General features: G+C 48.7%; 1 protein-coding gene across 1 annotated transcript in view; it reads left to right on the top strand.

Moving 5' to 3' along the window:
* The first annotated feature begins 14,536 nt into the window (after positions 1-14,536).
* XYLT1 (xylosyltransferase 1) overlaps positions 14,537-22,635 on the top strand; it is a 299,870-nt gene continuing 291,771 nt past the window's right edge. The window contains exon 1 of the mRNA XM_028145748.2: positions 14,537-15,042. Within this exon, the coding sequence (XP_028001549.2) occupies positions 14,686-15,042 (357 nt within the window). The 5' untranslated portion in view covers positions 14,537-14,685. The remainder of the gene's footprint in view (positions 15,043-22,635) is intronic.

Genomic DNA, 22,635 nt, shown 5'->3' on the forward strand with positions numbered 1-22,635 from the left:
AAGGATAAATGCAAGGAGGTTATTTAATACTGCCATCATTATGTCTTCACTAATTCCTCCAAATTCCTCCTCCTGTAGCGTGGATTTTTCCTTAGTGACTGAAGGTTTTTGGAGGGTACCTGGAATGCTCATAATTCTAGGGACAAAAGAGCATCCTCTGAAAATATGTATATTGGTATGATTTCAACTTGGGAGATTGTCTCCTTTGGTTACATCATTTTTATCTAGCGCTGGCTGCACAGAAAATTCCCCCAAGTATAAGTTATCTGAAGAGCTTATTCTGGCGATGAAGGAGAAATCCTTAATTGGTTGAACGTAGCCAACTATTTTCTGACCAGGAGGCACATCTCAAAGCTGCATGTCAGGCGGCTGCAACTGAGCTGTAACGCCAAGCTGATGGTGATCTCCTTAGGAAATTGGTTTTAGCCGTAGGAATGCCTCCCCTTCTAAAGTCAAGAGACCAGCCTCTGACATCAAGTCTGCAATTCCAAACATTAGTCACCGCAAGATTGATTCCTAGCCCAATGTTTGCTTTTTCTATTCTAAATTTAAAAGCATTAATTGTGTTTATACAATTATGAAAATTAAACACATTTATTATAAATGCAGAACATCTGAAAGAAGGAAACAAAAGCAACCATAGATCCATCACGCAGTGGTAGTATTGACATCTGGGGTATTTCCCTCTTGTCATTTCTCTGGCATATTTTAGCTGTAATTGTATTTGTATATTACATGTAAAGATTTCCTGTCCTAAGTTTTTTTTTTAATTTAACTTTATAATATAGTGTATCTCCATGTTTTTGCAAGCTCTCCATACACACATTTTAATTGTTGCATAAATCATAAATATTCCAATAAATAAATACTCTATAATTTGCTTTACCATTAGGCAAAGTTGTTCAAAGTTAGGTTGTGTCTGATGTTTTGCTACTGTAAAGATGCTATGGTGACTATATTTGCATATGAGATTTTTTTCCTATATGCAGGAGTGTTTCCTTGACATTTGGTTAGATTCCAAATCTCTCTCTCCCATAAAGACGTAAAAAGAAATAAAATGGGTAAAGTATACATGTCATAAGTGTAGAGCTCGACTAATTTTTACACATATGTTCCCAGTGTACCACTATCCAGATCAAGTTATAGAACTTGACCCCGAAAGGCACCTTCATGTTCCTTCTATGCATGATATTTAAACAATAATTTGCAGTTTGCTGCTTATAAAAAAACACATCTTCTTCTTCTTTACCCTAAAAAATTAGCAGTTTCTATTCTGAACCAGAATGCTGTCACTGTGTTAGATTATAGCATTTCTGTGGTGCACCAAAAATATATTTTTTTGCCAATCTGACAAAAAAATAGGTATACTTCTGATTCATTCACACTGGATGGCTATCATTGTGTTGGCTGTTGTCATTTTTTTTAATTTTAGCTAAGGGAAAAGAGGTCAGTGCCCCTGACTAAATAGTCAGGTATTGCATGTTCAAAAATTCTCATGGCACACCGGGTAAAAATCGCTGGATTATAGCAATATCGTCCTTTATCACCGAGGTGGCACCTCAGTATGTGGGAGGTCCCTCCCAAAGCAAGCTGCTCAGCAGTGTTTCAATGTCTGTGAGGAATGCTATTCACTCCACACCTGGCTTTTAGTCTTCTTCCATCTGTCCTCGGCACACTGATTAGAAAGTTTAAAGATACAATATATTTTCTGTCCAGTTTAATAAATGACTGTGGGAAAAGCCAGCAATTTTTTTTCCTTTTCTAGCAAATGTGGAACTGTATATAATTAATTTGTTGAATGACAACTCGCCATGGATGTTAAAATAAAATGTCTATACTTACAAATATGTACATGTAAGTAAAAAATATAACGAATGGAAATAAATACATTTATTAGACTGTTTTCTGATTTGTTCCCTGCTGTAATCCTAGTCACCATCACATTTGTTGAGAGTCTGCTGTGTACCAGAGATTACCTAAATTATTTACACACATCACCTCATTTAATTCTCACAGTAATCCTGTCCCCATTTTACAGATAAGAAAACAGAGGCTGTGTGCCACACGGGATGTGAATCCAGTGTTGTCTGCATCCAGAGATGGCACATTTAATCACCTGCCATACCTCTGCTAAGGTAATACATGCCATACCTCTGCTAAGGTAATACACCCTTGAACTTGTAGGTGATGGCAGTTTACTGATCTTCCGTTCAGATTTCTGACAATTGACCTATTTGAAATGATACTTGCCAACTCCAGAAAAAGAAATCTGCCCTTTCTATCCTTGGGAAGATACCCTATGTTTGCATAGTTAGTAAACAAATGTGGGTTGAGTGCCTTTGGTATTTTTAATGGCTTTATTGAGATATAATTTGCATACCATAAAAATTCTCCATTTTGATGTACTTACAGTTATGCAACCATCACCACAACCTAATTTTAGAACATTTCTACTGCCCTCCCCTGAATCCCATCGCCATTACCAGTCATTCCCCTTTTCCCCTTTCCAAACCAGCCTCTGGCAACCACTAAGCTACTACTTTCTGTCTCGGTAGATTTGCCTATTCTGGACATTTCATCTAAATGAAGTCATACAGTATGTGGTCTTTTTGTGTCTGGCTTCCTTCCTGAGCATGTTTTTTAACTCACCCATGTGGTAGCATGAATCAGTACTTCATTCTAAATAGTTGTTCAGTGTGCCCTTAGTATCTTCACCATGCGAGACATCTTTCTCACTCTTTCCCTGTTCAAAGTGGTCCTCCCTTTCTCAAGTCAAGCCCCTTTATACCCCTCTTCCTCTGTTGTAATTTATTATTTAAAAAATATATTTTTTATTGATTTCAGAGAGAGGAAGGGAGAAGGAGAGAGAGAGAAGCATCAATGATGACAGAGAATCATTGATTGGCTGCCTCTTGCACGCCCCCTACAGGGGTTGGAACCCGAAACCCAGGCATGTGCCCTGATTGGGAATTGAACCATGACCTCCTGGTTCATGGGTCAACGCTCAATGGCCAGGCAATACTGAACCACAGTGACCAGGCAACACTTCATTCATTTGATGCTAGTAGTTTAGGCAAAATATTCGTCTCATTCATACGTAAAATTTATGCATAGTTTTCTCTTCTGGTGTTATCTTGATCAGAACTGAATTTTTAAAAAATTGCAAAGCTGCTCATTACTTTCTATGGCAGAGGTTGTCAACCCTGGTTGCACACCTGTAGATTATTTTAAGCTGCTGTACCTGGCACACCTGACAAAGATTGAACAGGAATTTCGGGGATGGGGTGGGATTGGACATCAGGAACTTGAACAGGTGATTCTGTCATGCAGTCAAGTCAGAGAACCCCCATGTATGCTCTGGGATTAACATTGGAGCAATCTCTGTCTTTTACATAAGGTTATATAGAACTCAGCCACAAACCTCTCTGACATGGGCGGCTTTTTCACTGATAAGTCTTTTTTCTTTTTTTGGTAACTGGTTTCTTCAAGTTGTCTACTTTTCTTGGTCATTTTATTTTTTTTTCCAGAAATGAGCCATAGAATTGCATTTTTCTTCTCTTCTGTAACTTTTATTGTGGTTGTTAAATAAATATAACCATATTTTTGTTTTATCTTAATCATATTTGTGTGTGCATGTGTGTGTGTGTGGGGGGTGGTGGTTAATCTGGTATTTTAAAAAATTAGCTTTTAAATTTATTTTCCTTTCTGCTATTTGTGGTTTCTAGTCCATTACATCAAGATTCTATCATAGTTAATTTTCTACTCAGAATTTTTTTAGTTTATTTTGTTCTTATTCTAACCTCCTGAGGTTTGTAACAAGTTCTCTTATTGTTTTATTAGTTACTAGTAGCCCTGTGCATGAATCCGTGCGCCAGTAGCTTGCTGCGGCCCTCCAGTAGCTCTCGGCCCACTGCCCTGCCCTCCTGTAGTTCCCCCCACCCTCCTCATAGCTTGCTGCCCTGCCCCCTCCTGTAGCTCTCCGCCGCCTGCTTATAGCTCGCTGCCCCACCCTCCTGCTGATCCATGATCTGGTCATTATGCGGTCAGTCGTTATGCTTCACAGTGTAATGACCATTTGCATATTATATCTTTATTATATAAGATTCTTTATAATAAAGGTATTAAAGTCTATTAATTTTCCTCTGACAACAGCTTTGTTATATTCCATAAATTCTGGACCGAAACCAGCTCTCCAACATCCCTTGAGGGGTCCCGGATTGTGAGAGGGCACAGGCCAGGCCAAGGGACCCCACTGATGCACTATTGGGGCGGGGGAGAGATGCAGGAGGTTGACCAGCCAGGGAGGGACCTCAGGAGGGCTCCAGGGCGTATCCAGCCTGTCTCGCCCAGTCCTGATCGGCTGGACCCCAGCAGCAAGCTAACCTACCAGTCGGAGTGTCTGCCCCATGTTGGTCAGTGCATGTCATAGCAAGCGGTTGAGCAGCCTTAGCATATCATTAGCATATTATGCTTTGATTGGTTGAATGGCTGACCAGTTGACCGGACACTTAGCATATTAGGCTTTTATGATATAGGATTGATTTGAGCAAAATCTCTTTTATTTCATTTGTTGAGGCATTCTTTATGTCTAGGTATATGACAGATTTTATGGATATTAAAAAACAACATTTATTTTCCACTAAGGTAAGCATGTTTCTGTATATATCTAATAAATTGAGTTTGTAGGTTGAACTATACAATTTCTCATGTCCTTACTTATTTCTATTTCTATTTACCTGCTTGATATGGAAAAGAGTATTGATTTCTTCAAATATATAAGTATTTGTTTTATCAAGTTCTCATTATTTTTCAGTTTTTGTGTTTGGTGTTACTATGTGGTTGGCATTGTTCCGAGTGCTTTTAACAGTAACTCATTTATTTAATCTCAGAACAATCCTAGGAGAAGGGTAAGATGTCCTCCCAGAAGAAATAGGGATGTGAAACAACTTGCCAAGGCCCCAGAGTTAGTAAGAAGTGGGTGCAGGGTTCAGATGGGGTGGTTTGGGCTCAGAGTCTTGTTTTCGGTCATCCCCTGCACATGACTGGCCTTCCCCTCCTGTGAATGGCTCCTCATGCCAGGTCCAAGGTGGGTTCTCCGTCTTCTTATGGACCCTTTTCCTGTAACTACATTTGATGAGTCCCAGGTGAGCACTAAACTCAAGTCAAGATAATCAACACCCTTTGCTGAGATGTTTTTGGACTATGACTGAGAACCTAATTCATTCATTGATCCAGTAAGAATTACTTGAGTACCCACAATGTGTCAAGCACTTTGTTCTGAGGGTAGAGTAGTGAATAAAACAGACAAAACCTGCCTTCGTGGAACTTACAATCTAGTGGAGTAATACAGACCCCGCCCCCCCCCAAAAACAAAACAACAACAACAACAACATAATAAATCAGAAAAAAAAAATGATAAGGGCAACAGAAAACAACAGAACAAAGTAAAGGCCATGGGGAGTGTTGGCCAGGGCACTTCGGTTTCACTTAGATCGTCAGGAAAAGCTTAAATGAGGTGGTTACCTTTGTGCAAAAGCTTGAACAAGGTGAGGGAGGGAGACATGCAGACATCTGGCGAAGAGCATTCCAGGCAGAATGAGTAATCAGAGCAGTGTCATGAGGTAGTTCCGGAGATGGCAAGGAAGCCAGGGTGTTGGAGGAGTGTGAGTAAAGGGGAGGGGAGTAGTGTGTGAGGTGAGAGGGGTGATGGGGGCTGGCCAGTGACAGGCCTCAAAAACTCTTACATGGACATTGGCTTTGTTTCCAGGAGAAATGGGGACCTACTTGAGGGTATTGAGTAGACAAATGGATGACAGCATCACACTTAACCTTTGCTGGGTTCTCGTTGGCTGCTGTGTAGGGAACAGAGCTGGGTTAGAAGTTTGGAGACTCCTGCGGAAGTCAAGGGGGAGGTGGTGGGGGCTTGGACCCAGGTGATGGCAGTGGAGATAGTGAGATGTGCTCAGATTCAGGAGGGGAGAAAAAACAGGAATGTCAATGAATTGGATATGTGATATGAGAGAGCGGGGCCAGAAGAATGCAAAGGTCTTGAGATAGGGAAGCTTTGGGTAGAGCAGGTTTGGGGAGGAAGATCAAAAATTCAGTTTTGGACAAGGTCTGCTTCATATTGTTTGGAGATAATTCTCCATGGGCCTCTCATGTTTCTGCATATCTTATGAGCAAATGCCCTCATGGCTCTCTGTTCTGGACTACCTTTTCAAGGGTGCTTGAATAAATGAGCAGTCTTGGAAAATGGAGATATTCTCTCTCTGGGGCAGAGTGCATATATGCCTGCTGCTAGGCTAAATAATAATATTTTTTCTCTGGGGCAAAGGTTCAGCACGTTTGCTTATAGCTCATTAGAACATTTGGGTGTTTGTTTTTTCAGCCATGTGCATCGTATCCACCTTGATCCCCTCTGCATCGCCCCTTCCCCCATAAGTCTTGGGAGGCAAGGGGAACTGATGCAAAAATGAATGTCCTGCTACCTGCTCTGCTGTGAGCAACAAAGTCCTTTGTCTCTGACCCAGGAGTCTCATGTCTTCTGCCAGCATCCACAAAAGTGTGGCGGGATAACTTATTACCTTGCAAATAGGATAACATCCCCGGATTCTTCACCGCTCTTGACAGAGATGTCTATTAGACACGCTAGTGGATATGTAAGCAAGTGGGTATATGAGTCTGGGGTTCAGGGGAGTAGCGCAGGCTGGGGCTATACTAGTAACTGTGTGCATTTGCAGCATATAGTGATAGATAAAGCCTTGCATCTGGATGGTGGAAAAGAGAAGGTACAGGACGAAGGCCTGGGAAAAGCCAACACAAAACTGGGAAGGATAGGAGGGAGAGCAATGTGGGAAGAGGAGGAATTAACCTGAGAAGGAGCACCTGTGAAGTAGAGGGAACCAGAGAGAGCAGGTCTGGTCGCCAAAGAAAGGAAGGGGTCCCAGAGGAAGGATAGCAACTGTGTCAAGCGCTACAGTAGGTCCAGTAACTATTAACAGTTAGTAATGAAGAGGTCACTTCAGGGCAGTGTGCATGTGAGGTCCAGTGGGGGGCTGGGGTGCAGACACCTGTTTAAGAGGAGGTGGAGCCAAAACCGGTTTGGCTCAATGGATAGAGCGTCGGCCTGCGGACTCAAGGGTCCCAGGTTCGATTCCGGTCAAGGGCATGTACCTTGGTTGCGGGCACATCCCCAGTAGGGGGTGTGCAAGAGGCAGCTGATCGATGTTTCTAACTCTCTATCCCTCTCTCTTCCTCTCTGTAAAAAATCAATAAAATATATTTAAAAAAAATAAAAGAGGAGGTGGAAAAAGAGGAATTGGAGACAGTGAGTCAGACAACTCTTGAGGACTTTCACTGTGAAGGGAACAGAAATATGGGGTAGAGGCTGGAGGGGGAAGTGGGGCCAAGAAAGACATTGTTCGTGTTTTTAATAGGAAAAGGAGGAGTGAGTTTGGATACTGGAGAGAATGATGCTGTAGAAAGGAGAACGTTGTGACAAAGGAAGTGATGTCCATAAATAGGTGAGTGAGGCTGTGATCCAGTGAGCAAAGGGAGGAGGAGGAGGTCTCATGCAGGAGTCTGGATAAGTCTGTCCATCAACACAGAATCATTGCACCAATGCAGGGAAGTGAGGAAATGGGGTAGAGGGAGCTTGTAGGAACTTCCTTCTGCTCGTTTCCTCCTTCCTCATGAAAGGAGGTCATCAGGCAAGTGAGGGAGGGCAAAGAATGTCCGAAACGGGAATGCAGGGCAAACAAGTGGCCTAGGGCACGAGAGAGTGACAGGACTAGCAAAACACAGAACAACGGAGTAGCGTCCAGGTCCTACTGAAGGCCTGAGTTGGTGTAGGGAGAACCTGTTCCTTTCCGGTGGCCGCGGGATGTCACATGCAGGCACTGTGGCAGCCCTGGTTTTTGCTACATGGAGGGCATTGTCCTGCTATGAGAGAGAATTAATCAAGCATGCAGAGAGAAGCCGAGACAAGCGGGGTAGGGACTGATTGTGTGTTTGGGTCCCTGGGTCCAGCTCTTTCTTCCCCAGGCCTAGTTTTATGGATGACCTTCTTTCAGTTAGATTGCCCAATTCACCACACACCTCAGTGGACCAGCTATAGAAACAGAATCCCAGCCTGAGTAACTTCAACCAGTGGGAGTGGGGGCGGGGGGAGTTCATTCTCAGGTTTGAAAAAACGTTCCAGAGTGGGCCATACCCAACAGACCACAAAAGTATCAGCGACCCAGGCTGCTTTCACCTTTTCGGCTCATCACCTCTTGCACTGGCCTCTATCCTCATGGTCACCAAATGGCTGCTGCAGTTCCAGCTATCCTTTCTACATTCCAGGCAGAAAGAATGGGAATGGCAAGGAGTAAAGAGGTACCCATCCCAACGGACTTAGCACCCTCCGCACAAGGATTTCTTGGAACAGTGATGTCTGCTGTTCTTTCTTGGGTCATCCCCAACTACAAGGGAAGCTGGGAAACGCTGCTTCCTGCTTGGGTACATCATGCCCCTAAATAAGTCAGGAGTCTTCATCAAGCAAGAAGGGAACAATGAGTATTTGGCAGCTAGCAGATTCAGGCACATCCAGTGGCCTTCCCATAAACTCCCTTTTCCCTCGAGTCTTTTTGGAATGGATTCCCCAGGTGTACAAACATCAGAGACTTGAGAGACCCTGAGGAATCACAATAGGTACCAGATGGGTTGAGATGGGGAGGTGCCGAACAGAGGCTGCAAACAAGATGGGAGAAGATTTATTTTTATTTTTATTTTTTTGGCAAACCACCAACTTAAAGATACGCCACAGGGCTAGCTAGAAACCTGTCTGACACAGAGAACCTTGAGAGGGGTGAGGGTAATAAAGTAAAACGGTATTTGGAAAAAAAATGAGATTTAATACATCAGTTGCGCTTAATCCTTTTTTTGTAAGATGTTATCTTTTTCGCTTTTTTCTTTTTTTATATATTTTCGTAACCCATCCCATACCCCCTGCCGTGCCAGACAAATAGTTCTGAGTTTTTACTAATCATGGTTTGGGAAAATCCAGTGTGATAAACGAACTACTATGAGTTAAGCTGCATTGTTTACTTACTCATTATAATAGTATGTATACCCATTTGAAAAAATAGACGTACCGTTATTTATCCAGCCGACAGATGATGCCTGGTGCCTAAAAGAAATCAGACTCCTCCAGTAGTCGCATTTCATGAGACAATTCAGGACACACTCCAAGGTCACTCCAGTGAGGCCCCCCTGACCAGCCTGTTCAGACGTGACCTATTCTAGTCATTCCAGCAGATGGCTCCTGTTACTTCTCAGCACCCATTACACTCCGAGAGTACCTGTGTATGCGTTTATTCATGGCTCTTGGCCCCACTTGCCCTACTAGAATAAACGCCCACGAGGGCAGGGGCCTTCCCCGGCGTGGTTATCTCTAGATCCCCAGCATGAGCACCATCCCGGGTACTGAGTAGGTTCTCAATAAACATTTGATGACTATTCTTTGCTGAAGTCCTCAGCTCAGGTATTGGCACATAGTAAGTGCTTAATCAATGTTAACTCTCACCACCAGCACCACCACCACTATCGCCATCATCATCACCATCGTCACTGCTGTTATTGGTACAATTCCTAAACCTATAACCCCAGGGGTCAGATTGGGCTCCACACAAAATAAACATTTATTTAAAAGAGGAAAAAAAAAATGTCTGCCAGTGAGTCTAAGACCTAGACCTGGAGTGTGTCTCCTCTTCAAACATCACAGGGTTGCAAAGGTAGCATAGATCCAGTGAGCAAAGGGAGGAGGAGGAGGTCTCATGCAGGAGCCTGGATAAGTCTGTCCATCAACACAGAATCATTGCACCAATCATAAAGGCTGTGGGGTCTCGGGGGGGTCAAGGAGCTGGCAGAGAGCAAGGTCAGGCTAGCCTGTCAGCAGGGTGGTGGGTTCTGGTTCTCGTGTCTTTTCTTCATTTGGTGTCTCCTCCTCTGCCCCATCACCCCCCACGCCCACCCCACGCCCCTCCCCTTGCAAATTGGTTTCCTTCTGCACAGAGTGGACACCATCTCCACTTAAGACCCCCGCTGTTCCTTGCTGTCTCCAAGTTTTTCTACAGGAACGTATGTGGTCAGAGGAAAGTTATTTGCTACCTAGAGCTCCCTCTGCTGATACACAGGGTGGACGATTGGCTAGAAAACCTGCGGTTTCAGAAGCACAGCTGGGTGTCTGGCAGGGCATGTCGCCTACCTATGCCTATGGTCTGGTCAAAAGCTGTTTCCTTTTCTTGGGTGGAGTTGGGGGCCGGGGTACACTGATGCGTGTCCATGGCCCTGTGTCCTTCAGGGGTGTCTTGGGGCTTTCGGCATCCCGCCTCCTCTGACCTCCTGTGCCCAGGAAACCTGGCGCTAGCTTGCGCTTTCAGAGAGAACCAGGGATTCCTAGCGACAGGAAGGTGCTCTGTGCATAACTCTCCCACTGACACTCAGGAACAGGTGACCGTGTTTCTTATTTCTGTTTGATACAGAAGTGAAAACTAGGGGGAGGTTTTTAATTTTTTTAAGAGCAAAGTCAGGGTCCATTGGTAGAGTCTGGGTAAAAACAGGTTCTAATAAACCAAGCAGGAACAGACACACGATTAAGATATTTTTAAAAACCCACATATTTGACTAAATGCGAGGTTTATTGAACTTCAGGAGAAGGCATGCCATGCTCTAGCTCTCCAGCCTCTTCTGTCAGGACCACTTGAGGGAGGGGAGAGCGGGTTCTTTACAGACCAGCCTCCCAACGTGACCAGGCTAACGTTCCTTCAGCTCTGCCACTGGCCAGTGCCAACGTTTCCTATGAAATCTACAACGCCTCTTACATCCAATACCCGGATCCCCTGCCCCCCGCCTCCCCAGCCTTAGGACCTGGGTAGTATTCTTTGTCTTCACCTTTTACAGATCAGAATATTGAGGCTCAATCATGTTAGCAACTTGCTTAAAATCACAACTAAAAAGTCCCCGAGATGCTGATGGCGTCTGCAAACTTGTAAGCACCACACAGTGATCCACCCCACCAGCTGGTGTTGATTCCACACCCAAAGTTTACTCAGTGCCCTGAACTTTCCCAAGAGTCAGAGAGAGCGGGGATTAATTGAGAAGAGAGATTAACTGTCCCTGAAGCCTTCTATAAAAATAAAGGATTAGATTTAGTGCCGCTTCCTCCAGGCAGCCTGCCCTGACTACCCTTCCCCCCTCCCTCTGATATATTTGGACATTCATCATTAACACTGCCCTACTGTTATTAAAGAAACAGGTAATACTTAACATTTGTTGAGCACTTCCTATGTGCCAGTCCCTATAGGAAAAAAATCTTTTAATTTTTTTAATCCTTATAAGAAATCCTTATATGATTATCTCTGTTATAATGCCCTGTTTTACAGATGATGAGGAAACTGAGGCATAGAGAAGGTAAATGAAGACTCCCCTTTTCCTGATTTCCCTCATAACCCCTGGCATAGAGCTGGCACACCCAGGAGCTCAAGCAGACTAGCTGACTGGTTTACTCTCCTGGAACTTGAAGGTGATGATGAAGGGGACTTAAGGAGTGGGGGGGTGGGGAGGGAAGCCCACAACTCAGTTGGAACTTCCCTAGAGATCTGGCTCTCAGTTAAGGCGAGAGTAGGAACCATATTTAAAAAGAAAAATTCCTTAGGGAACCTTCTTCATATCTATATTTCACTCGCCCAATGTGATGCCTGGTGCATAATAGGGTCCAATACATCTGTGTTGAATGACTAAATAAGCTTTAAAAATTCTAAAGAAACTTGCTGCTGTTGCTAAGGCGGCGGCTGCCAGAGTCTCAGGCAGGCAGTACTTTGGCGCTGTCTTCTACATCACGCTCCACAAGGATGCCTGAGGTGCTGTGGGTCTTGGGGCAGGAAGATGGTCTCGGTGACCCCGCTCTGCTATCTCAGGTGATGTTTAGCCTCACATAAGCTGTTTATGGCATCCATAACCTGCCCTGGAGCTTTTAAACCTCTTCCTCGAGTGGCTTTTTACAAGTTGAAATAAACAACCCTTTCTCTCCAGGGACTTGGGGGCCTGGATCCTTAACCTTACTCCTTCAGCCTGTGGCCCCGAGGGAGCTGAACCAGAGCCAGAGCGTGGGCCCCAGAGGACTGTGGTTAACGCGTCGCGTGCAGGAAGTAGATAACATCATTGCTGCTTAGAGGAAAACTGCAGCCCAGACCTTGAAGCAAAAATGGTCTTGAGGGGGTGGGGGTGGGGGTGGGGGGTGGGAGGAGTGCCCAGAGTCCCCAGCCTCTGCTGGGAATGGGCAGCTCTGTGTGGACACTGAGGAAGACTTCTGGGGGCCATCTCATCCAATCCCTCACTCGGCATTCAAGAGCCTGAAGGCCTGGGAGGGACTGACTGGCCCAATGCTGTGTAGCACCGCGGAGGTTGCGTGGAATAGATAATGGTGGCTCCCTCCCCTGTACCGGTCCTTCCTTCCCAGGAGATCCTGATCCGGGGAGCTGGCTTCTCCCTGGAGCCAGAGGCGATGTGTGGGACCTTGGCCAGGCTGATCAGCACATTCTATCTTCCTGGCCACAGTGCTGGGTTTCGGGGTGATCTATGATGTGAAGCTGGTTCAGAGGGAATCTCTGGGCCTTTGAGGGGAATGCTGGGAAATGGGAAATACGGCCCCGCCTTCTACTGGGCTAGAAATGAGTGAAGGATACCGGTAGCCTCAGCAATCGATGCCAGGCCCGCATGAAGAGAGAATCTCAGGAGGAAGCAGACTCCATGAAAGGCAGAGAGGAGAGATGGAAAGAGAAGGAATCCTAGGCCACAGCTCTGAGTTGCTAGATCAAACCTCATTTTCATGGTAGTCACTCCGGCCCCACCCTCATGAAGCCATAGCACTTCATGCTCATTTCTGAAGTGACACCAACCTCGCTGGCTTTTACTGACTGACATCTATGTCTGGCTCCTCCTCTAGACCCCAGCTTGGTGAAGGGGAGACTGACTCAGCCTTACTCACCTGTGGATGCCTGCACCTGTGTCTAACACAGTTGGATGTTCATGGACTCCTGTTGTGTGAACAAAATGATCTCTTTGCCCTCCCTGCCTCCTTCTCTGATGGATCCTCTTTATTCCTCCACTATCTTCTTTTTACCAATAAGGATGAGATTTAAAAGCACAGGGGACAAGATGCAACACACTCACTTCGAGTAACCCAATTCTCAAACTGGGGATTTGACCTGCTATTTGTATTCTCCCGGTGTTAATTCCTGCCCCCATCCTGCCTGTGTGTTCAGGGCTGCTGTGTAGAAAGCCTTGGACCAGAGGACAAGGGAGGGAAAGACGGGAAGACTGAGTCAGAGAAAGGCTGGGGATGAAACTCGAATCCTTTGGGATCCCCAGGCTAAACCCTCATTGACAGAGGAGGAAAGCTCAGGCCCAGGGAGGAGCTCTCCTGGCTCAAGGTCACCGGAATAGTCCAGCGCGAATGGAAAAGAACTCCACTTTACGTGGCAAGACCTGCTCCCCCACGAGCTGAGCTCTGCCCAGCTGGAAGGCAGGCTTCCGGAGGCTTGGGAAGAAGGGCCTGGTGGAAGGCTCAGGTGCCAGACTTTGGGACTTGGAGCCTGTGAAGGTTGAGAAACTCCACGGGGTCTCCCTTTCCCCACGAAAGCACTTGCTTGCCAACTGGGTTTAGAGTCTCTTGGCCCTGTGCGTCCTTAGGGAGCAAAGAAGTGACTCAATGAAGCACTTAGGACATCCTTGGCTCTAGGGGGTGGGTGTGATTCAGAAGCCACTCACAGAGGCTCATCCACAGCCTCCTCCCTGCCCCTTCCAGCCCGGGATCCAAGGATCCTCTGCGTGAGACGCTTCCGTGGCTCTGACACTCCTGAACGTCCCCTCACGTCTCCACCTGCCAAGCAGTCTTTGTGCGCAGAGAGGATCCCGGACCGCAAACTCCAGGGCGGGCAGCCTGCTGCACTCCTCTGCCTCGCGCTGGCTTCCCACAGGGAAGGCAGGATCTCGGGACCCCCAGATCTTCCCCGCCCGCCTCCCCGGGGTTCTGAGCGGGCCCACCCTCACCCAAAGCTCCCTCGGTTTTTCTGCCCCCGCCTCGTTTTCTCCGCCGCGGGCACTGTTCCCCTTCCCCCTACCCCACTCTCACTCCGGTCCTGGTGGGGGTCTGCCCTGTCTGTCTGCCCCCACCCCCTTCCTTTCCCTCCTTTTCCTCCCTCGCTCCGCCCCAGGCCCCGCCCCTCTCCACCCAGGCCCGCGACCCCCGAGCCTGTCCAGTCGCCCGCCCCCCGCCCCTCCGGGAGAGGGTGTGGGAGGGGAAGCCCCGCGGGCTGGGCCCCCCTGTCCCTGCGCGCCGATCCCCGCGCGCGCGCCGGCGCCCCCTGCGCGGCCTCCCGCTCCCGCCTCCCGCCTCCCCTCCTCCTGGTGACGTCCGGGTCCCTGCCCGTCTGAAAACTCCGCGCCGCGGCGGTGGAGGCGGCGGCAGCGGCGGCGGCGGCAGCGGCGGAGGAGGAGCAGCGGCGAGCCGAGGCGGCGGCGGCGGCGGCGGCGGCCCGAGCGGGAGCCCGAGCGGCGGCCGGCGGCCGCGGGAGGCACGGGGAGCGCGGGGGCGGCCCGGAGCCCAGGGGTCCCCGCGCCCCGCTCGCCCGCCGCGCTCCGAAGATGGTGGCGGCGCCGTGCGCCCGGAGGCTGGCCCGGCGGTCGCACTCGGCGCTGCTCGCGGCGCTCACCGTGCTGCTGCTGCAGACGCTGGTCGTGTGGAATTTCAGCAGCCTCGACTCCGGGGCCGGCGAGCGCCTCGGGGGCGCAGCGGCCGGCGGCGCCGAGCAGCCGCCCCCGGCGCCTTCCCCGCGCCGCGAACGCCGGGACCTGCCCGCCGAGCCGGCTGCAGCCCGAGGAGGAGGCGGTGGCGGCGGCCGCGGAGGACGGGGGCCCCCGGCGCGGGCGCGGGCAGGCGGCGCCGGAGAACCCCGGGCGCAGCAGCTGGCCAGTCGGGGGGCGCTGCCCCCGCGGGCGCTGGTAAGATGCCCCTTCGCCTGGCGTCCGGGAGGAAGGGAGGCGGCCGAGCAGCCCTGGCCCCACGCCCCCCACCCCTGGCGCCCTGGTCTCCAGCCTGGGACTCCCCCAGCCTGCTGGCTCCACATCCCTTTGGAAGGAGGGGTGGGGTGCCTGACGAGGCTTAGGGGCCAGGGGCTGCCCCATCCCGAGTCTAAGGACTGCCCCCTTGGGGTCTGGGGAAGTTATCTCCCGAGGAGGCGCTTTGGGGGTTACGGGAGCTGGCTGGGTGCCTGCTCCTCGTCACTCTTTCTGGACGCTCCGACTTGCTCTACGCATGTGGGTGTTGGTGCCTCGGACCCTGTCTGAGTGAGTGGATGGTGCCCGCGATCTTCAGCCGCTGCTCCCCGTGGCTCTCGCAGCATCTCGGTGTTTAGCGAGCTGGGCGCAGACAACTCAGTGCCCGCTGGCCGCCGCGTTGCTTTGCCCCGGGCCTGAGAGGGGTCTGGGTACAGTGTCCCATGTCGCCAGCCCTGTCCCCGAATCGAGACTCAGCGGGGGTGCCTAGCCTTACTTTGGGTCTTCCTCTCATCCGGGTGTCTGTCTCTCACCTTGCCCTCTCCTTGTGCCCTCTCTGACTCTCCTCACCCTGCTGCCCAGGGTCAGGGCATGGCCAGCCTCCTAGATGGTGTCGCTGGCGCTCTCTGTGGCGCGTGGAGCTGATTCCTATCACCGGCTGTGTCCCGCCCTGCCATCATGACTTGGGCCGCTCTGGGTTTTCTGTGCTCTCCGGGTGTGACAGTCTGGGCTCTGCAACCGCTCCTTCCATAGGTTTCCTGGAGCCATCTGGTTGCCCTCCTACTGGCCCCAAAGCCTCCAGGGGTGTCTTGCATACCTTCCTGGGGCTGCTTTGCTGAGCCCACTGCACTCGGAGCTCAACGAACCGGAGGTCAGAGTCCCCACCTCTGGGCCAGGGTTTCAGTGCCGGTGGGTGTGTCTGTCTGAAAGGCATCACCAGAGCTGTGTGTCTGTCTTTATCTTCATCCCGGCTCTTGGCCTGGGGGCCCTCTCCTAGCTCGTGGGGGTTATTGGATAACCGGGGGTAGTTTTCAGGATCCCTGGGCACTTAGCACATGTCTCTGTCATTTGCCACTTCGGGAGCCTTCGCTGAAGGCTGCCTTCGGACACAGGGTGAGGCGTGTTCATCTGCTAAACTTCTTTGAGTCTAGGCGACCCTCTTTGCCAGAGTGCAGCTCTTTGTGCCGCTGAGCTGAGGACGCGATGATGTCCTGTCACATAGCGGTGGCTGGTCTGTGTGGGTAGCAGGGAGCCGTCATTCCCTCACTTTGGGGGTAGGGGAGTGGGTTGAGATTCCTGATGGAGAACCAGAACATTCCCCATGTCCAGCAGCCTCTTATTTCCAGCAAAGGGAGCTCTCGGACTCTGCCTTTGAATCCAGGCGTGGATAGTGATGTGTTTGGGCAGAAATTCTTTCTGGATTGAGGGCCCCACTGGGAGGTGGGCGGGAGGGGTTCAGGATGTGCTCTGCTGATCCCATGTGGGAACAGGCAGCATGGGCATGGGGCTTACTGTGTCCTTTGCGTCCGGGGTTCAGACCAGCGCCCGGAGGTGCCTTTGGGTGCAAATACCCACCTGTTGAAACTAGTAGAGAGGAGGAAGGAGGTCTGGCTGGCAAGTTTCTCCCAGGGTCCCTGACAGTTGAGTTCTCTATCCCTTTCCCCGTTTTGTGCGTTCAGTTCAGTGTCCTGCTCTCTCGCCTCCCAGCTCAGCCACAGAGAGGTTTGCAATGGGAAGGCGGGTGGGAGACGGCCAGTTTTCCTTTCTTAGTCCTTTGGAATGCCAGCAGCAAAGCTGCTTTGCTTTTCTGAAACTCTGCTTTGATCTGCAAGTCCAGTTACTGTCCCCCATCCCTATCTCCCAGTCTCAATTTCTTCACCTTCCGATATAGACATATATGTATGTATTTTATTCGCCCCCCCCCCCTCTTCTTCTTGGCTGTGTACCATACTGTTGTTCATTGTTGTGTCTCCTGGATTTGTATTTTGTTTTATCTGCTTGTCTGTCTCCTCTCCCCTCCCTTCTCCCCCACCCCCTTGTAACCTCATGCCCTGCTGGATCCTGAAATCAGTACAGACTTGCCAGATGGGGCCAGGGGTCTGTCCTCCTCTGGCTGTGTGCGCGCCCCCCCGCCCCCCCCCCCACCAGCTCCTGCCCTTCCATGGAGCTCAAGGAGACCAGAAGGGGGCAGGCTGTTCCCAAAGTCTGGTGTCTCCTGAGCTTGGGTTGCAAGCTAGGAGAGGACCAGACCGTTTTTGCCAGCCACTGAGGCCCTGGCAACACGCGGTTTGTTTGCAGACCCTGCTGAGGCTGCTGGCATGATGCTTTGGAGCTGGATTCAGGAAAGGGACATTAAAAAAAAAAAAAAAAGCCCTGTGATTTTCCAGATGGCTCTTGCAAAGAGCTGGTGAGGCACGTGCTTGGGAGATGGTGCTTAATCTCTGCTCTGTTGAAGTCTGGGGTGGGATGGGCACTGTTGCTTCTTGCAAGCAGACAGAATCTGGGCCCTGGTGGTGGCGGTGGGTATGTCCCAGAGAGCATCAGGCAGGCACGGAGCATAGAGCATGTTCTAAACCAGACCTTGCTGCTTCCTTCTGCCCCCCCCCTCCCCCTCCCGAGCTTTTGCATTTGTACCTTTGATGTTTGAGGAGCTGCGCCCCCATCGAGGGAGCGGATTGTATTTTTGGTACATTTTAAGAAAACAAGAGGAAACACCCAGTTTCTCCGGCAGACAGAGACAGAGAGTGCTAGGATGGTGGCAAGCCGGGCATATCCCTAAAAGATTTGCAAACTTCCTCTTTCCTCTCCGCTTCTTTCAAAGCTCTTAACCATTAGAATTATTGGCTGGATTGTAGTTGTTTTGTGGCTGTGACACTGAGTTTTTTTCATTGAGTCCCCAGTAAGCTGTGGATTTTACTGTCATTTTAGAATTTGAGAAACAGATGGGCTCACCTCTAAAGGGAGGGGACCATGGGGAGGCTTGTCAAAAAGATCAAACTGCAGTTCTGAATAGATTTGGAGAAAATGAAGGACAATTGTGTGTGTTAATGTAAGGGATGTTTATTTTTTCCCCTTTGCCTCCAGTGAACTTCTTGCAGTCCTCGCGTTTATTGCTTGTGCCCTTAGATAAATTGTTACTCAGTAAGTTTCATTTAAGAAACCTAATTTTTATTACCCTTGAACACACCCATACACATACACACACTAAAAGTGAAATGGTTTCTGTATTGTCTGACCCCTTAGAAATGTTGATTTTTCTGCAGAAATTCCTCATACTTCACATTGCTCAGATAACTCGGGATGTTTTCAGACACTGGCAGCGACTTTGAAAAATCGGTTCACTGTATGCAGAACGCCTCTGGTTCCAACAGCCTCAGAGGCGTAGCTTTTCTTTCTATCCAAATGTTTTGAGACCACAGAGAACAGAGGGTATTTTATTGACGGGTTTTTGTGTTTTTTTTCCTTCACACTCTCAATGGAGTTTTATTTTGCTTGAGCAATGCATTACACTTTGTATACAGAAATATGCATCATCGAACAATATTTACCTTCCTGCAAATGTTGCCATCTGCTTAATCACATACTGGAAAATGTTAAATAAAATAGATAAATAAAAGGAGAAATGATTATACACATAGGTATACATATATGTTTTGTATATACAGGGTGTCCCCCCAAAATGTATACAAACAATGTCTGTAGCTTCTATTACATTTTGAAAATGAAATGTGTTTTAATAAACACTGCCTTTATAATTATTCAAAGTGTGTATATAGTATGTGTGTGTATATCTATACACACACACACATATACACACATAGGGTGGTGCAAAAGTGTATTTGCAACTGTGAGTATGCAAAACAGTTTATTCTTGTATCATTATTTATTCATTATTGTATTATTTTCCATACGAACAACTGTAAGCCTACTTTTGCCCTGCCCTATGTATACTTTGCTCCAGTCTCTCTGCACTTTAGACTTTCTCTCTAGTTTGTCAGTTAACAAAAGAAAACCTTCCCGAGGTTGAATGACAAAAGGCCTATTACTGTTTTCCAGAAAACAAAATATCCTTAAGCATATCTCTGTGGCAAAGGTCTGCTTCCTGCTCAGAGCTGCGTGTGGTCAGTGGGCCATAGGTCTAGGCGCAGAAGGACTAGCATGCGCAGTGCCCACACGCCCGACTGCCTGGGACAAGGACTGCCTCCTCTCTGTCTTTTGGTTAATGCTGCCCTAAGACTTGGCACTGAGGACAACTCTCTCCTTTGTTTTCCTTTGTATCTCCCCATTTTTATGGACCCTGGTCCCCATCTATCAGAAACAAAGAGAAAATACTTTGGGGAAAATAAAAAAAGAAAGCAATCACAAACTCAGCCCCTGCAAAACCCAAGTTTAAAGGGAAGGGATGTGAGCTATTCTTTAAAAAAGAAACTCATAGTATGTTTGAAAATAAGCAATTTTTTTCCCCCACAATTAGCATCCATTTTCCCCAGCCAAGTAGCGTTTTGAGAGAAACCCACGGCAGTGGAAAGCATTGTCTCCTGTGTGTCGATCCTTGGAGCAGGATGGAATGTGGTAGGGGGAGGACCGTAACATTTATTAAGTGCCAGCTGTATGCCAGGCATCCTTTAGGTATTTTGAGTACGTTATGCTCACCCACCACCCCCCCAAAAAATACAGGGTGGACGAAGGTGTTATCCAACTCAGAAACGAAGGACATTTGGCTAGAAATTGCTGGTCTTACGTTGTCGATTGTGTGGCAGGAATAATGAGGGTTTTGCAGATATCACCTCACTGTCTCGGTGACTATTCCCAACTGTTGTTCCCATTTCACAGATGAAGAAACTGAGGCTCAGAGAGGGGAAGCAGCTTATACTGCTGGGGAAGAGCAGGACTGGGCTCCATACCCAGGTCTGCCTCCATTCCAATTGATGGACAGATTTCTGAGCTCCTTGTCTGTGCAGTTCTTTGAAAAACCCTAAAGGCAACTGAATCTTCCGATCTCTCTTCTCACTTCTTATTGTCAACCCTGGAAAAAGAGCAGATACACAGTTTTTATTGACTCTGGCCCTTAAATAAAGAGATAAGTAGAAGGGTAATAATAACAACAACAACCATAATGATAATGTCTATAGAGCTGTTATAATGTGCCAGGAACTGTTTTAAGCCCTTTGTATACATTAACACATTTATTCTTTAAAGGCATGTACTATTGTAACTTCGATAGCCAACAGTCATGGTGCTTAATACAACCAATCCTGTTCTTGGTGTTTTACAATTATTAACTCATTTATACCTCATGCTACAGTGAGGAAACTGAGGCATAAGGAGCTTAATCAGCTTGCCCAAGGTGCACCACTATTAATGGCAGAGCTGGGATTTGAACCCAGGCAGTCTGTGCTCTTAACCACTCAGCTCTACAATGTCCCTTATACAGGCATCTTGCAAAGGTCCACAACCTTGGAATCATGGAACTCATTTAAGGACACACATAAGTAGTTGATTTGGGCACCATGCCCAGCACCAGGGACAGCCCCAGCGGTCCCTGGAGAAGAAGGTATCCCGCTATAGTGAAATACATGGAGCGCATCCCTGGGAGTAACTGAACTCCAACTGCCAAGTTGGCTGGAGGAAAGCGTTCTGAATTCAGCTCTCTCTAGCCAAGGGAGGAGGGGGGAGAGGGAACTGTGCAAAGGTCCTTGGCCAGTGGAAACGGCTTTCATTCCTCCCCAGCAGGCTTCCCAATGCTCCGCTCACCTCGGTAATTGGCTCTGTGGTTCTCTCCGGCGGAGCCCCCGACTTGCCCCCAAGAGACTGGGTGCAGCAGGGAGTTATCTCTAAGAACATGCAGTCCGATTGTCTTGTGGGCACCTCTTCTGCCTGCAACAGAAACTACCCGTTTGCCCGCAGATATGCATCAGGTTGTGCCCCTCTGATCCCTGTGGTTAGGGTTGCCCCTCCCCTAAGGGAAGCCAGAGACATTACCAAGAAGGTGACAGGGACAGGGGCAGGATGTGTGTGTCACCTTAACCCCTTCAATAATGTAGACTGGCATCCACACGGGGAAGAATGTCCCAGAAGGGCCTTCTTGAGTCCTTTGGGACCCTCTGAAGGCAACAAAATGGATGTGTTATGTCTCATGTCTGATTTGTCCCAGCCAGGTGACTGCTGGCTTATCTGGGCATCTAATCCAGGCTAATGTGTCATGGACGCTAATGACAAGCACTTCTCCCTGGAAATCCTTTGCTGTAATCCTTGGCCCCGAGGCACATTGTTTAAGCCCAAGGGAGTCCAATTTATTGGGCGGAGAGATTGATGGGAAGATTGCCCACTGGGGCACAGACACTGTAAACTGTAATAATGAGGAGGAGAAAGGGGATTTCTCTCTATTGAATGTTTACCTTGCACCAGAAAGACATGATCTTATTGAATCCTTACAACTTCCTGCAAGTTAAGGGCTATTAGTCTCACCTCTATTTTACTGATTATCTACATATATATAAAAGGCTAATATGCTAAGTGTCCATCTGACCAGTAGCTATGATGCACACTGACCACCAGGGGGCAGATGCGCAACGCAGGAGCTGCCGAGCTGCAGTGACTTGGCAATTCTTGGGTGATGCACCCCAAAACCAGAAAGGAGGGAGCCTGATTCCTTGCAGGGCTGTGTGATTCCACCTTCGGCCGTGTGTTATGTTGTATGTTGTTGCTGGGGCACTGTTGGCCCCGAATCTGGTTTACTGCACACTTGCATTTGTGTTCCACACCCTGTTCAACAGCAACTTTGCAGAGTGCCCTCTAACACTACGGGACCGGGACCCCACCTGCCGGAGGGACCCCGCTCACTCTGTAGATGCCCTTTGAGCCACGACGCCACCCCAGGTGTGGCCGGCTCGGGAGGGACCCCGGGGAGGTTGGCCCCAGGGCGTGTCCGGCCCATCTAGCTCAGTCCCACCCTGCAGGCCACCTTCTAATTAGTTTCCTTTCAATGTGCACGAATCTGTGCACCGGGTCACTAGTAAATAATAAAAGCTAAGGCAATAAGTTGGGTGAAAGTTAAACAGCTGGGAAGTGACCAAACTAGGAATTCAGGGTTGGTGGTGATTCCAAAGCCTGCATTCTTAGTCTCAATTCAGAGCCAGTAAGTCCTTTATTCCGTGCCCCTCCTTCCTTCACCTCCTTGCTATCCATTCATGCCACAACGCATGCACCCATCTATTCATGCATCAACACATGCATTCACCTATTCACATGCATCTATCCATCCACCCACCCATCCTCCACTCCAACACTTAGAGCATGCCAGGCACTGAGCCCAGCACTGGACCTGCCTTTGTGAACAGGGAGATGCGCTCCCTGCTCTCTGGGAGACTCGTCCAGCAGGCGAGGGCTCGGGCCACGGCTAATAGATGGCCTGTCAACAGAGAGGTTTCTCTCAGGTTCTGTCCAAATTCATTGCCGATCTTCTTTCCCCCATGGTGGCCTTGTGGACTCAAGAGGAAGGTGTTCTCTGGACAGGCAGGGGCCAGGAATAGTGTGATT

The sequence above is a fragment of the Eptesicus fuscus genome, chromosome 4 (assembly GCF_027574615.1).
Source record: "Eptesicus fuscus isolate TK198812 chromosome 4, DD_ASM_mEF_20220401, whole genome shotgun sequence".
Taxonomy (NCBI): domain Eukaryota; kingdom Metazoa; phylum Chordata; class Mammalia; order Chiroptera; family Vespertilionidae; genus Eptesicus; species Eptesicus fuscus.